Genomic DNA, 16,954 nt, shown 5'->3' with positions numbered 1-16,954 from the left:
TTTTATTATGAAATGACAATACTTTTTATAATATTTAATTAAATATAATATAAAGTAAAATAGTAAAATAAATTATAAACTAAAAAATAAATAAAAATAAATTATAAGAATAATAACTAATTTATTTGGAGTTGTATTCTTTATAGTTGATATTTTTAATAATAATTTATTATTATTGTTATTATTATTATTATTATTATTATTAATATTTATTAAGCCTAATTTGCTGGATGTTTAAACAACAGAAAATACAATAATTCAGTAATTTTCTCATTTTTGACCAGGGCTCCATCTAGTGGTGTGCAAGCGATTGAAATGAGGAACAATCGTTTTCATGGTCAGATACATATTGTTGTGGATTGGACTAAAATTATTTATGTATTCATTTATTTATTGTCAAAAAAGACAATTTCGTTTAAAAGCTGTTAACCACCTGCAAAAGATTTATTTTATTTTATTCTATTTTTTGGGGGGATTTGTGAAATTTAGAAGCGGCTTTTAAACAAAACGTGGCTGTTATCCACTGCTTTTTTTGTTGGTATACCGGTAGTTATTTTTTTATTGCACATTTACGTTACAAGACGGAAGATTGCAAAACGTAAGACAAAACTACCAAGATGGAACACAAAATGTGATTAACAGAAACACAACATAAACAATAAAACATAATAAATAAATAAATAAATAAATAAAAGTAGGCTACAAGGAATCCACTGCTTAAATCTTTTAATCAATTGACTATAGAATCCGCTAGGCGGCACTGTCAGTACACATGACTTTATTTCTGTATTCCGTATTAGACATCATTTGGAGTGAGGTGGAATTGTTTAGTTTCAATGTGGAGGTAGCAAGTTGGACTTTGAGCACCTGCCACCCCTGAAAGATGTATGCCATTATCCTTAATATAATTTGATTGGGTTTGAAAACATCTTCATTGCATTTCTGAAATATCGCACCGTGTAATCTCAAACATGTTTTAATGCAAGGGACATCATTAAAGCGGATGCTATGTTGTGCACAGCAGCAGTGATACAGCATATTTAGAGTGAACAGCATCCGCACAGGGAGCAGGTAGGAAGTCACTTAACTGTGCGGTTTCATACTTGTTTTGGTTGGATTGACGTGGTGTCTTTCATTCAGTCATTCATTTAATTCTTTCATTATGACGTCATTCGGCTTCTTTTGGTACCCACTGTTAGCAATAGCAACATCCATTCACATCAGTTGTATTTTTAGATATACTATTGTGACATTTGTGAAGTAGAACTGAATTTGCAGTGGTTGTTTATGACGAAATTCCCTGAATTGGAATTGGGGCATGCATGAACTTTGTCATGGTTCCAAAACCAGATTATGATACTTGACAGTTATAACGTAGCATCCTCATAGACATGTGTCTCTGGTCCTTTCCAATACCATGAACAGCCTATAGACGTTATTAATGTTAAGTCTGCATGAAAAAACTACCTAATCTTTATGTCAGTGTTAATGTAATTGTTTTTTATTATTTTATACATCTCCCAACATAATGTATTTCAAACAACCAACATTGGTGGTTTTAATAAAGCTTTCTTCACAATTTGGAATTTGTTTGTTTTGTTTCATTTTATTTAGCCTGCATCATATGCATGTTTTGTTTTGTTTCATAATTTTATAAGCACAAAATCAGTTAATCAAAGCTTCATTGGTGATATTAGGAAGTATTAGCTAGATAAATACTCAAGTTTCAGACATCTGCCACACCCATATCTGTATACCTATATTTGCTGTATTAATGCGATCAATCCAGCTTTCAAATGCCTCATAAATATGTTAATATTTTTGTTGTTTTTGTTGTCCTGAATAAGATATATAACAAGCAAATTGAAAATACAAATGGGCCAATAGAAAATTGTTATAGGTTGGTAACAGTCTAATAGTTATTGAACAAAGAGTCTAAAAATACTTCTACCCAGTTTCCATAGTGCCCTGCTTATACTGAACAGAAGAGGACAAATGTGCAAAACTATAAATCTGTAATGTTATCCTCTTGTCGCAGCACAAAACGGCTGATAAGAGTGACTTAAAAGCCGAACTTGAGCGCAAAAAAACAGCGCCTTGCTCAAATCAGAGAAGAAAAAAGAGAAAGGAGGAAGAAAAAAAGAAAAAAAAGGCAAGGCAACCTGTAATAAACCTTAATTGTAATGAGCATTACACAGACAGATTAATAACATTTCATTTAGAATGTGCTAAGAACATGACATATATCTGCCTATGTTTGTTTGTGTGTGACTTTGCACACGAAAACAGACAGAGACCCAACAGAAAGCAGAAGCTGCCCCTGAGGATTCGGATTTGGACCGTAAACTCAGGGAGACGGAGGCCCTTCTCCAGAGTATTGGAATCTTACCCGAACCTCCATTAGGTACAGTACACAGCTCATTGGACTGTATTCAAATATGCATCTGTGCCACAGCCATCTCACTCAACACATAAGAAAATAGCCTTTTTTACTTTGCCAATGCCAGGTTGTGTAGTATTTTGTGTTCAGATTTCAGTGTAGGTCTACTTTAATGACACATGACTTTGAACGGGACATCATCCAAACCTCTCATTCTGTGGGCTGTTACAAGTCAAATGTATTGATTTATTTTGCTCCTTGGTTTTCACATTTTACCACTATACCTCCCACTTTATTGGTCCTGTCAAAGTTGTTTTTAAATAATGTAATTTCAAAAACGTACACCAAAATGGATATTTAAAATTTGTGTTTCTGCCCTGCAAATCTTCAGACCAGTAGCAAAAGCATTGTCTCATGCCCTTATGCAGATGTGAGAAAGCTAAGAATGGTTGGAATCTTTGTAATAGGTAAATGATCAAACCCCATTTGAGTCAGCCACTACTGGTGTTGGCAGTCCTTTTAATAAAAAAATAAGGCATCCTCTTCTACATCTCCATCTTGTGGAGAGAAGTCTATATTACATACATGAGTACTCCCTCGTGGAATTGCAATATGGCTCTTTTAGTGGTGCACTGAGTAGTTTTACTTCTAAAGAAGTGAATTGAAATTTTGAAACGATAGTATCAAATCATGACCTCTAAGACAAGAGGAAAACTCCAGTCATATCTGTAACCTTATAAAAGCTGTTTTCTTCTACATGCAGAGGGTCTCCTCATGGGAGCTGCCATGTTAGGACCAACTGAATACTACTCGCTTAATCTCAGCAACTGCCCTGTTATTGGACACATTCACTCAGGGATTAAATTAATTCATGGCTGACTGTGAATAGTGAATTTCCACAATGGCATTGGTCATTAAAAACTATTGCGTTTAAATTATGCTGCATCCACGCTCGTAGGCGTCAGTATAAGTTCTGACAACACATAAAAAAAATTACTGAGTGCATCTTTTTTCTTCATTAAAACATTTTGCTCCAAAAGAAATTGTAATATTGAAATATATGTATAAAATCATGACCACTCACATGAGATTTTGGGACTTTTTATCAGTAACCTTATAAAAGCTGTTTTATTTTACATGGAGAGGGTCCGTTATTAGTAGTGCCATGTTGAGACCACATGACGATCTCAATACTGCTTGCTTAATCTCAGTAACCGGCCTGTTATTGGACACTTTTACTCTTGAATTCAATCAATCAATCAATCAATCAAATTTATTGCAATAGCACATTTAAAATAGCACAAGTTGACCAACGTGCTTTACATTAGAAAAAAAACAAATTAAAAAAAGCCACATTCAAACACATAGACAATAAAAACATAAACCAAAATATAAATACAGTCAAAGATAATAGAGAAAAGATGAGTCTTTAACTGAGTTTTAAAAGACTCAATTGTGCCACTGGATCTAATGCTGAGAGGCAGACTATTGCGAAGGGCTTTGGTCTAGCAGTTTTGTATTGATAGAGAAGGTCAGAAATGTAATCAGGTGCAAGCCCAAGCAGACCCTTAAAAACAGTTAAGAGTATGTGATGAGGAGGAGGGTGTGGCCAGGCCGTGATGATGCACAGCCGGTGCTGAATCAGCTGATCAGAGGGGGAGCGAGATAAAGGGGAGTTGGAGGCGCCAGTTCAAATGAGAGTGAGTGACGCACAAGGCCGCATTGCATGTGTGTCTGTGTTTATTTTATGTTGAGTTTTTTTATTAAAATTTGTTTACTGTTCAGCCAGTTCCCGCCTCCTCCTTGCCCGTACTTACTCTGTTACAGTAGTGCCAAAACCCAGGAGGGAGGAGGGATGCGCTGTCACGGAGTCCTCTCCGCTGCCTTCTGCAAAGGGAGCAGCTATGTCTGTCTGCCTGGGGACGGAGGGGTCACTGCTGGCTGCCAAGATCCGGAGGAACTGCTGCCGTCCGCCAAAAAAGGGCAGGAGCGTTCCATCCGCCAGGTCCTGGAGGACTCTCTGCCATCTGCCGGGGCAGGAGCAAGTTGGCGTCCGCCAGGGGGTGGAGGAGCGGTTGAGGGCCAGGTGACAGCGCGTCCGGTAGCCGGCGAGCAAGTTCTTCTCTCTCTCTGTGTCTCCACTTGACCTTTCCCTCTCCCCATGTCTCTCCCCCAGGTTCACAGAAGGCGAGGTGGACCACCGGCTGACAGAACGGCCGGAAGGGCAGCGTCTCCCCTCCAGAGATGGGGGGAGTTGGTCAGACCGTTGGTACCCTGGCCTGAATCAGGTGGGTGAGGAGTGTGACGAGGAGGAGGGTGTGGCCGAGCACCATGGCTGGCACTGAATCAGTTGATCAGCGGGAGAGTGAGATAAAGGGGAGCCGGAGGTGCCAGTTCGAGAGAGAGAGACATTTTTTTATGTTGAGTTTTTTGTTAAACTTTATGTTTACTGGTCAGCCGGTTCCTGGCTCCTCCTTTCTGTCTTTTATCTGTTACAGAGTACCTTAAATTGAATGCTATATTTAACTGGAAGCCAGAGCAAAGAGGCCATCACAGGAGAAATACTAAAGTGCTTCCTAGTGCCAGTTAGGAGTCTAGCCACTGCATTGTACACTAACTGTAAATGTGATAATGAAGCGTTTGAAAGCCCCAAATACAATGAATTACAATAATTCAATCTGGATGAAATAAAAGCATTAATAACAGTCTCCAGATCCTTGAATGACAGAAATTATTAAATTAATCATGAGTGATTGTGAATAGTGAATTTCTACATTGGCGTCTGTAAACTATTTAATTTAAATGATTCTGCATCCAAGCCAGGTGTCACTGACCAAAATGACAAAATAAAGTTACTGAGTGCACATTTAAAGTTTTATTTTTTACTGTCTTCGAGCAGTTTATTTACGCTTGATAGGTGTGTTCCATTCAGAAGTGATTATCCCTAAGCCCTATTCAGTTTTTCAGAATTTACCATCACCTGTGAGAGCTTTGGAGTGCTGGAAAGAGTGGGGCTCAAAAATAACAGTCATTTGGAATGCACTTTTAGAGTAAATTTTATTTGAAATTTGGTTTGGAATGACCTTACAGCATGGCGATAATGATTGTAATCTCTTTGAAGTGCCTACCGAGGGCATCAGTTAGGCCATTTGCAACGCAAGGGTATATCTGACTGCCTTTTTTATCTTTTTATAGTCCCAACACCAATGTCCCCATCAAAGTCTATGAGCACACCAAGTGAGACAGGCAGCCAGGACTCGGTGGATGGCACAACTTCTGGCAGGTATTTAACAACCCTAAATCTATGTATACATGTAAATAATTTTTTTTTTACCTAACATGAATAATTTATGTTTTTATAGTATTTGAGAGAGGGCAAAAAGTGCATTCCCTAATAAATAGTGTATTAAGGAAAACAATAATGTTACTTTTGTTACATTTAGTTTGTCTGTTTTATTTCATTTGATTTATTATTAATGGTGTAATGAGTCTTGGGGAACATCAGTATTGATTTCTGTTAGAATGTCCTAAAAACCCTAAATCGTAATTTCAAATTGAAGAACTAATTTAAAAATGTTTTGTCTTTTTATGTGGGATCAACAGATATAGGTAAGAATCCACATTTTGTTCCTGAGTTTGTTTCTTAGAATTGATTGTTCGCTTCCAACATGGCATCACTTCACCTCTCAGTCAACCTGTGACAATGATGCAAGACATTCTAGATTTTAAGATGTAAATCCTATTTACTACTAAAATGTTTAAACTAAATGGAATGATTCAGTTTTTCTGATAAATTTGGTCTTGAAATTGATAATCAACTTTAATCAACTCTTCCTGTGGGAGAAATGTTCATGGTTAAGATGATACAAGTTGAATTTAATATAAAGCCTATCACAAATAACAACCAAGAGTTAACAGGATCATTTTTCTTTCTCTGAAATATAGACAGATAGCTCCAGTCATGTGGAAAGGGAAGGTTGATGCGGATGCACTGGCCTGTAATTAAGCCTGCATAATGCAGACGTGTAGCACGTTTGACACATGATGTGTGCATTTGTCTCTGTCAATGCTCCCTCCAGGGGGCTCTGCTCACAGCCTCTGGATTGAAGAGACACATCTCCAGTACATATTAATGACTTCATCCGCACAGCCATACAATATCATTGTCTCATCATAGCAACAAATCCCTGTTTATTCTGCTTCTGTGGGGGAGTAATTGTGCTATGGGGATGCTACTTTGAATCTGTTACACTACAGTCAAACTACCATAAAAAAGTAGTCAGCGAAACTACAAGCTGCCAATGAAACATAGCTAAATACATTGAATCTATTTGTGGTCAGGGGGTATAATTATATGTAATATTTTTTTGTTTGTTTGTTTTTTCAACCGGAGCAAATGTATTTACAAAAGCAATTCGAATCTTAGGCAAACCTGACCATAAATTTACACTAAATAGAACTATTAAAGCTAAAAACACCATCATGTGCAGTCGATTATGTTAAATGAAAAAAATGCTGTTAACTATTAATTAACTATTCATATTTATTCTGTAAAATTATTTTTATATATAGCTATAAAAAGAAAATTATTTGATTACATTTATCTGTTTTATTTAAATGATCCAAACTAATCGATTCAGTAAAATTAATTGGTCTTACAAAGGGAGGTTAAATAAAAACTTAAAGCACCATAAATTAGTCAGATAAATTATGTAAAAAAAAAAACAACATATTGATGAATAGCAGCATTTAAATTTATTATTTTGTGAAATTATTGTAATGAATGCTATCATGTCATTTTATATGACAATAAAAAGAAGACATAAAATAAACTGAATTACATGAATTACAGTAGTTTTACAAAATAATTCTGGTTCATTTTACTGAATCAATTATGGACCATCCATTCCATTTAAACATAAAAAAGTATGAACCTATGCTACATATAAGAGAGAGAGAGAGGACAAGCACATTTTATTAGTACTTCTGATCGGCTGTAAAGCTGTGAGGGAAAGATATGACAAAAAAGGCGTTTTGTCTCGTAATCTAAATAGAAAAAAGATACACTATTATAAAACATTCTTCATAATAGTTTTGCTGTTTGCTTCAACATTTTTTGAGATGTTAACAGATATGTACAGGTTGCACATCAAACAAGTATAGTGCTTATTATGTTTCTTGTTAAGGGTAAAGTGGATATTTAGTTTAAAAACTAAACTTGAAGCAACGTCATAAAATTAAGTACAGTATATGTGTATACTCTGAGTTGTGGCTGGTTGTAGAGTACACTACGGGCACCTAAACCATTAGCGCTGTGTCAGGGAACGCTGCAAATGCATTGATTTCAATGGGGATGGTGCGTTGGAAGGACAGAGAGGGAAAACGCAAGGGTTTCCGATTGTGAAGCTAAATCATGCGACCAAAAGTTGAAAACATTTAAACTTTTGCTGCAATGCACTCTGGTTTAGGCATCCATTGACCAATGGAATCTCTGAGAGGCAGGACTAGTTGTGCTGTGAAATCGGAAAAAAAACATGATGGACAAACTCAAGCATCCTGTGTATTCATTCCCTGTCCTCTATTATCTTTCTCTGCAGGCTAAAATGATAGTAATTGTGGAAAGAGAGCATGGAGAAGAGTTTCAGGGTTTACTGATGCATTTTCAAAAAGATATATTTAAAATAACCATCTCTTTCCATGTCTGCCAAATGGACATTTCGCAGTCCCATGCGTCAAACGCTCTGTCCAAGCTTTCCCTAGTGTGTAAATGACTTAATACGTCATTTGATTCTGAGTATTAACACTAGCCAGAGCAAGTTCAACAGAACTCACAGAAATGATGTGAGATGGGCTCTGTGGTAAGACACATAACAGCGGAGAATTGAACTTGAAACAGCATCTGAAAAACATGGTGCTCCCTGTCAAAGATGTCATCTAGGCCAAGTTTACATAGAAAAACAAATCTTCTACAGCACAACAGATGCGAAAGTGCGTTCGGTGTGAACGGCCCCAACACTGTGTTGTAATGGTCTCCACTACTAAGCATCCAAGTAAATACAACTCTTATCCTCTCCCAGTGGCATTAGTAAGCACATAACAGACAATGAAATGTATGTATTCACACCAAAATGTGACCTAGAATGCTGCTTGAAGGGGACATGTACGCTCTGCTATTAATGTCAATACTCACTGTATCTCATTGGCAGCTGAAAAAAGCAGAGTAGTTTAGGTCGTTCCCCCTGGTGTGACTGCATGATGCCTGCTGTTACCTTGAGCCTTCACTTCAACAATTCCTCTTGCGTGGTTAAATTGGAGCCATTTGCAACGACGTGAATGACAATACGGTTTTTTAAATGTCATCGCTGGTAAACCAGAATGTCAGTTTGACATGCTACCCATCTGGCTGTGTTAGTATAGTGGAAAAAAATTAATAGGCATGTTTGTGACTTGTAAGAAGGTTGATAAAATAGTTTAGAAGGTCAACCCTAGCCTTTCACAACTCATTCCTGTAGGATAAAATAGATAAATCACAGCAACACGTTGCCTGAAGTTTTGTCGGTTATATGAGAATATACAGCATGAGCATTTATACAGAAAATACATATAATATATTCTGGCCACTTACCAAAATATTTAATGTATGAAAGTCTTTGTTCATATATGTCTGTTGTAATGTGCAGTTTACACTATACATGGTAAATGGTCAGCACTTATATAGCACCTTTTTAACCTTTTTGGTATTCAAAGCGCTTTACACCGTTGACTCGTTCACCAATGGTGGCAGAGCTGCTATGTAAGGTGCTAGCCTGCCATTGGGAGCAAATGGGGGTTCAGTGTCTTGCCCAAGGACACTTCAGCATGTGGAGTCGTGTGGGCCGGGATTTGAACCACCAACCCTGCGATTAGTGGCCGACCCGCTCTACCAACTGAGCCACAGCTGCCCCTATACACATTACTCTTTCTGACTTTTCATAAATGATGACAGTCTCTGTACATCTCTTACAAAAAGTACAATGGTGGTAACATGGCTTAGTGTAACACTGCTGTTTTGAAATACACCATGAATGTTTATTAAATGGTACTTCAGAGAACATCATGCAATCTTTAGGATAACATGTCCAGAAATCGTGGTATTACTACGGTACATGTTCAAAAATGCATGGTATTACCAAGGGTCCGGTCCAAAAAAATACAAGGTATTTCCATGGTTCATGTTCAAAAATACATGGCATTACATGTCCTGTCCACAAAAAAAAAACAAGCAAACAAAAAAACTTTTTTGTAAGTGCATTATTTTTATTGAATGAGTCTTTATTTTCTATAGTCATTCACATACACACATATCAAGACACAATATATGTTACTATATTGCAACAGTATTTACTGTACACAAATGCACATCCCTCGGACACTTCAGAAAGGCTGAATCATATTAAATTAATATCTCTCATGCCATTTTAACATCTACCATTTTAATATATTTTGTGAAGTATCACCAAGAATTGTTCCATTCACCCTTCAGAAATTGCAAATCAGTACATTATTTGTTCAGTACGTTTGAAACCTCATTAGCATTGCTTTGAACTGCATCCCCATGTGTGCTGATTGGATTGGTCCTTTTTTCTGTTCTTCTTGCTGGCATGTGGCATGTGTGTGTTATGGGATTTGTTTTGTGTGTGTAATTGTGTTGTTTCTGCTGAGGTTAATCTTGCGTGTTCTCTCCCTCCTGTCCTCCGCTTGACACTCTCTTGCGCCCCCTCTAGGACCCTGCAGTGGGACACTGACCCCTCTGTTCTCCAGCTGCAGGCAGACTCTGAGCTCGGGTATCTCCTCCTTCTCCTTCTCTTTCCCTCTCCATCTCTTTCTTTCTCTTTCTGGCACTCTCACTCTCATTCTGCATTTCCTTTAAAGTTGGTCAGGTTCAAGTGTTTTCAGCTGGTCTCTTTCCAGCTGTTTGCCCAGGGCTGCATGTGACATTGATTGATGCATCGTGCCATGTACTGAAAATGCTTTAAACATTAGTTCTAGCAGTCAACTGTGGGTCATCCATACACACAGTATGTTCATGGACCTGAATAATGAGTGATACAGCATTTTAGATACAGTGGCCCCAAAAAGTATTTGGACACATAAGTTGCACTTAAAAATGTATGAATGTCATTGCTTTACATAACAAAATATCTCTCTTCAAAATATCATTTCTCAGATCTATCTTTTCTGAGCCAGTTTTTGGGCCACTGTATATTATTAGATGGGCAGTATGGAATTTGTGTGTGATGCAGATGACTATTTTAATGTCCATGCAAGTGTATGCATGTGTGTCAGGTTGCAGTGCTGTCATATACCATATTACCTCTCTCCAGGCAACAAACACACAGGATGGGGCCATCTAAGATAACTCAGGTGAACTTCCTGCCCAGAGAATTGGTCTCCTACAGTAAAGCGACTCAGACACCTTTAGCAGCCCTTCAGTCTGAAGGTAAAAAAACAGTAGGCTAATATTACGTTTACATTCTTGGCTTCACACTGGCAAAAATAATTATTCTTAATCAATATATATATATATATATATATTTTTTTCTTCTTCTCATGAATAAGCTAAACATCCTTAAAAAAAGATACATTTACATTAGAATTATTAACACATTTGTCAAAAAATTGTGAGTTTTATGCCTAAAAAACAATATAGTGAAGGTACAGTACATATACTCTCTCTCTCTCTCTCTCTCTCTCTCTCTCTCTCTCTCTCTCTCTCTCTCTCTGTATTTGAGAGATGTATTTCGTTCCTCGTTCCTAATTTCTTAAAAAAAAAAAAGCAAAAATCGAGGTTACAGTGAGTAATTTACAATGAACAAATCGTTTTTTCCTTTGTTGATTTAGCACCATTTTAATGTCAGAAATACAATTCCCTGTTGTGTGAAATGGTATTTAGCAAAAAATCAGACATTTAATTAAAATGTATTAGATTGTCAGTCACTGTTAAGATCTACAGTAACTTATTTATATGATTTTATCTGTAGTCAATCAAAATAGGCAATTTATGATTTCATGGTGAAACAGCTTAGGACAATCTTGGAAATTCATACAGGCTGCTCAGAGATGAGCTTTGATTGTCATTGCTGTCAGGTGGGCTGTCATCCTCATTGTCTAGTTCCATTGAAGAGCTCCAAACCTGCACAGATTAAGATTCATTTGACCAGCCGAGGCCTCCATTTCCTGAGGGGGGTGGGGGGCTTTTTTGAAAAGAGATGCCTGCCCATCAGTGACTCTGCTTGAAATGGCAGAACAGTAACGGCATTCAGTCAAGCTTTAAGTGGATGCAGACGGGTAATTCAAGATGGCTTCTATCATCAGAATGTCACTTAGAGTTGTGCCTGCTTCTCTGTAGAGCACTATGAGTTTACTTTTGCCATACTGTTCAGATGGTTGGGTCCACTATCAGTCCAGGTGCACAACAGTTCTAACGTTTGGATGCTTAGATGAAACCTTTGTAGACCAGTTTCTGAACTAATTTCCATTTAAATAGTTAAATAACTACTTGTTTGTCCGATCAATGACAGTAGAAGGTAGTGTTTTGGGAAATCTGTTTGAAAACAGTAGTGGCACAGAAATGGCTCTTCACCTTAAAAGAGTAAAACTCCTTTAAACAGTTAAGCAGTAAACACATACCTTATTTATAACAAGCCTTATAATTCTTAGAGTTAAGTTGTAGACTCCCACTTCATGGAACCGTATTCATGGACGGATCAAAAACAGCTCAGCACAATGGCATTCGAACCTTGGGTCAAAGCTCTATCTTTACAAACATTCAAGACTCACCCACTGTTTTTCTGATTGGTGAAGATCCTCCATTATCCCTTCTCTGTCAAACCCCTTTGACTATCAAACACTTCTTACTGAACAGTAACACCTTTGAAACTATCAGACAACGATATTATTCAGGAAATATTTAGAAAGGTATTAACTGAATGTATTTTAGAATTTGTATCTTGTATTAATCTCATATGTCTGATATAGCTTTGTAAATTGTATATATTTATTGTTTACCCTATGCTTGCCATGTGAATATCCTTGTTGCTTGATTCTTGTTGAGACAAAATTAATAAAACTCATAGAATTGATTGATTTATGAGATGTGAAAATGCTTAATCACAGTCACTTTTGCTTGTTTGTAAAAGAATAATTTCAGGATATTTTTCCTTATTAGTTTAAATGGGATTCATACCACAAAGGCTTCTTGGCTTCTATATTCGTTAACTCAACACAGCAGTCCGCCGTAAGCTTCCCTTTTCCACAAGTGTACTCTAATTTACTCAAAGCTTTCAACATATGCTAAAATCATTTTTTCTAAAGCCAATCATATTTAAAGCATCATATTTCAATTATATTTTTAAATTTATGGTCTTAAAATGAAGCTCACATAGAGTTCGACTAATTTGATTGCATCCTCCAGATTCAGGAGCCAGGCCTGGTATAAAATGCAGATGGTTTGAAAAGCACCATAAACATCTCCATATGGATGGAACCCCCTAACAAGCGCTGTTTGGTATTTGCAAAACTTTGCTGGTAGTCCTGAAATGAAGCTTAGCTTTGCTAAAGATTCTTCTCCCAAAATGTATTCATGTACTCACCCACAAGTTGTTTAAACACATAAGACTTTCTATCTTCCATTAAACACAAAAGGAAATGTTAGGCAGAATGTTCAGTCTCAGTCACCATTCACTTCATTGCATCCTTTGTGCGTACAATGAAAGAGAATGGTGACTTAGGCTAACATTCTTCTTAACATCTCCTTTTGTGCTCCATTGGGAAAAAAAAAGTAATGTGGGATTGGATCGCATGAGGGTGAGTAAATAGTGACCAAATTGTATTTTTTTGGTGAACTATCCCTTTAAAATGTGTTTTGAAAAACACTAACTCGTTCTGATCTCGAAATGGGTTTAACTATGGTATCCCTTTTTTTATTCATCTGCATTTCGCACCAGAATCCCCACCATCCTCTCATGGCTCCTTGATCCCTGCGCTGGCAACAGCTGCTTGCCATGTGATTGGTGATTTCCTGTCATTATAAATGATGTGTTTTTATTCCTTCCACTTCCTTGAAGCCTGATCAGAATTAAAATTGCTTGTGGAATTTCCTGCCAAGGCAGGTCATTTATTCAGCAAGTGCAACTGCTGACAAGCCTTTGATTGGCCGTTGCCCTTAGCACTCTGTACAGTTTATTTGTTTTTTTCCTCTCTGCTAGTCCCCATCCTCTGTTCATACAGATGCAGGTTGGGCTCACAGCTGTCTGTAGGTACAGGATGACTGTCCAGGGAGACCTTGCTCCTGTGGGACCTCTCATTTCAGAGAGAACACATGAGAAAGAGAGGGTTTTAATGAGTCTTTGCACCACCTGCTACAGCTTGCATTCTGTGTTTGTTCAGGCCGGTCCAGAGGTTTCGTCCATTGATTGGTGAAACTAAACAGATGCCCCCCCCCCTGCCCCCCTCTCTTTTTTTTCTCTTTCTTTTCTCCTTTCTGACCCTCTCTTTCGCTCCCTTATTTGTGGGGGACCAGAGAATAGCCCAGGTGTTAGCCTCCCGAAACAGCACTACAACACTGTCATTAAGGGCAGCGGCCAACATACAGCTCTGTTTGATTAAGATTGAATGAAGCCAAACTCTTTTCAAAGTTGCCTCTTTCCTATGCAAAGGTTTTAGATGACTAAAAACCTGTCAAAGGAATTTTTTTACTGTATATTATTGGAAAAAGTTGTAATTTATTCATATGAATTTTGGGGATACATTACTATAACAGATCATATTTGTTTGCCTAAATTAAGTTTTATCTTCATTAAATATTTAGAGAATATGCTGGATCTTATCCTTATTGAGCATGTTCACTTGCAAAGTCGCGACAATGGCGTCCGTTTATTGTTGTGCACATGACTGTTTACGTTTTGATACCAAAAGCAGAGAATAACCCCACGATTTCAAGCCATATATAAACACGGGTTTGATGTGTTGTTCAGATTTTTTGAGTAGGTAAGCTGATTTTTGGTGGTAATCGGTAACCTGTTTAAAAAATACGTGGCCAGCAACATTTTTGCAATAATGAAATTATGCGCTTTATAAGAAGTTTCGCTGCACTTTCCCAGTTAAATTCTTTATCATAACATACAGTAGCAGTGTGTGAGTATGAGTAATTTATAAAAAAGTGTATATAAAGTCATAATCAGCCGTTATAGTTGTGATATGGGTAAAAGTGAATAAAACGCACAGGTGGTGTACCACCTCTAGTGATCATTTCCCCAGAAAACTGTTGCGAAATGTATAGAACGCAGCATGTAAAAGTCAGTTTGCATAAATGTAATTTTAAGAACTTTAGGTGAAGATCATTCTATGAGACTAAGTTGCAAGTACCAGTCTATAGAAAAGATTTATCAACACAGACTGTTGCCTACAAATCTTTTGAGGGTTCCCATGGTCAACAAAAGTTTAAAATATCAGGGAATTGCTTGATTGTTATTTTTAGGTGTGGATAGATCATGGAAATGAATACAACTTTATTAACAAAGATTATATAATGCTTAATAGATCAGCTGTTTGTGTACATTCAAATATTAATATTTATGAAAATACATGAAAGTTTAATGACATTTGTTATAAGTATTTTATTTTACCTTAACTAATGTGTTGAGCAATATAAAATGTTATCACGTTTGTTTGTTAATCACTCTGGGTTATTTGTTTTAAGTCACTTATACAGTATGATGCATTTGGTTCAATACATTCCTTGATAGATCCAACAAGAATCTGGCTGTTCATCAGCTGGTTGTGATGTTGATCCCAATTCAGCTCTCACTGCAGCTCTAGTTTATTGCTGTTACTGTATTTTGTGTTTCCAGCAGTATCATTCAGATTCCATGATTGATACAGTTTCATAAATATTTTCAAAGGTGGTGTCTGAGAAGGTGGCAGCAATGATTGCAGTGGTTCATTTTTGCTTTTAAAGCCTTCCAGATCTCACCATTAGAAGCGAAAGACCTTACGCTATTGTGAAGAAACATATTTGGATGAGTGTAGAATGCAGTCATGACTCAGCAATCCTGGTCAAATCAAGGGTTATGGCTCATGTGAACTATTAACCCCTCTGAGAAAGCCCAATCTCTCGTCTCACATCAATCTAAATATGTGTGACTCTGTTTAGGACAGTTTAATTCAATGAGCTACTGGTTTCCGCATCAGCTTTGCTCTAATGAATATAGCTAGTGTGATATCATCCAGGTTCTTGTCTTTTGATTGGTCCAAGATCTCTCTCTGCTAAGTGTGCATTGTCCTTCACTCAATCGAATTACCCGCCAATCACTGAACACCATATTCAAGGCTCCAATGTGCTCTTGGTTAAATAATTTTTATGAAAGAGCAGGCTTGTGAAGGCTGCTGGGAGAGGATAACATTGAAGAGGCATGGCTCATCCACTGGACAGTAAGCCAGGGGGTTCTGGGAAGGTCAGCTTGCACACTCTTCTCATGCCTTTTCATTGTTGCCATGACCCATCAAAATTTGGCTTCCTCCAATCCTCCAGCTATTGATTAAATATCTGATCTGACAAACTGTAGAAACACTTTAAAAAGACACTAGATCTTTTGAGAGGAAATGGATGACATTATTGCTCTTGAGTTAAGGAGATGCTCCCATGAAACATCACACAGCCAGTGTTGGGGAAGCTACATTGAAAATGTTGCTTCTCAAGCTATTAACTTGTTGTTAAATATACACTACTAACTAAAATGCTACTGTAAAAGAAATTCAATAAATTAAAAACCGTGTCCATGCCTTACCCCATTTCACTACGTTAAGCCTCCAATAAATGATTTATATACAGAGGTGGACAGTAACGAAATACATTTACTTGAGTACTGTACTTAAGTACACTGTTTGAGTATCTGTACTGCACTTGAGTATTATATTTTCTGGAAACATGTGACTTTAACTTCACTACATTTGAAAGACAAATATCGTACTTTTCACTCCATTACATTTCTATCAATGTCCTCGAGTAGAAAGTCATTACTATGTAGCAGCTTTGAAAATCAGTGGAGGATTTTTTCTTCTCTAAAATGTGATTGTTTTTTTGCAGATGACAGACAGCCTATCAATAATCACTCTTGTAGTGTCACGTGTCGTGAAGTTCAATGATTTCTCAGCATTTTTGGAACACTGATCAGTTGGCAAAATGGAAGACAGCATTTCCTCGGCACGGTGCGTGCACCCATGGCCATACTTGGAAAATATGTTCCAGTTTTCTGAAAATTTTAAAGATTCATTTAGTTTTAAATGTTTGCTTTGTTTGCCTAAAACTAACCATATCACAGCCTTCAAAAACTCGCTGTCCAAGCTGCGGAAGCATATTGAGGTATGTAAACTTTTAATTTCTTGTGAAAGCTTGAAATTATCTGTGCTTTAGAGCTTAAGTTTCAATATGAATTATGGTCGGTCAAATAATTTTTTATGGATTTGCCCGCCAAGTTACCATAGCCTTGTGGATACACTGCTAACACATAGGTATGGTTCGACAGTGATGTTAGT

At 37.1% G+C, this 16,954-nt stretch overlaps 1 protein-coding gene across 1 annotated transcript; it reads left to right on the top strand.

Moving 5' to 3' along the window:
* Window positions 1-9,988: 9,988 nt before the first annotated feature.
* LOC127650528 (cytoplasmic dynein 1 intermediate chain 1-like) lies at window positions 9,989-16,628 on the top strand. The gene is made up of 3 exons (XM_052135988.1): window positions 9,989-10,203; window positions 10,744-10,859; window positions 16,506-16,628. The coding sequence occupies exons 1-3, from the start codon at window positions 10,028-10,030 to the stop codon at window positions 16,562-16,564; spliced, it is 351 nt and encodes a 116-aa protein (XP_051991948.1). The 5' UTR covers window positions 9,989-10,027; the 3' UTR covers window positions 16,565-16,628.
* The last annotated feature ends 326 nt before the right edge of the window (window positions 16,629-16,954 follow it).

This window comes from Xyrauchen texanus, chromosome 10 (assembly GCF_025860055.1).
Source record: "Xyrauchen texanus isolate HMW12.3.18 chromosome 10, RBS_HiC_50CHRs, whole genome shotgun sequence".
NCBI classification, from domain to species: domain Eukaryota; kingdom Metazoa; phylum Chordata; class Actinopteri; order Cypriniformes; family Catostomidae; genus Xyrauchen; species Xyrauchen texanus.
This window is presented reverse-complemented; position numbering and strand designations above follow the sequence as displayed.

Bases quoted from the DNA above. Each gene is read 5' to 3' on its own strand.
- LOC127650528 (XM_052135988.1), top strand. From the start codon at position 10,028: ATGTGTGTGTTATGGGATTTGTTTTGTGTGTGTAATTGTGTTGTTTCT. The intron at 10,204-10,743 runs GTATCTCCTCCT...ACCTCTCTCCAG, and splicing joins CAGGCAGACTCTGAGCTCGG to GCAACAAACACACAGGATGG. The intron at 10,860-16,505 runs GTAAAAAAACAG...GTTTTTTTGCAG, and splicing joins AGCAGCCCTTCAGTCTGAAG to ATGACAGACAGCCTATCAAT.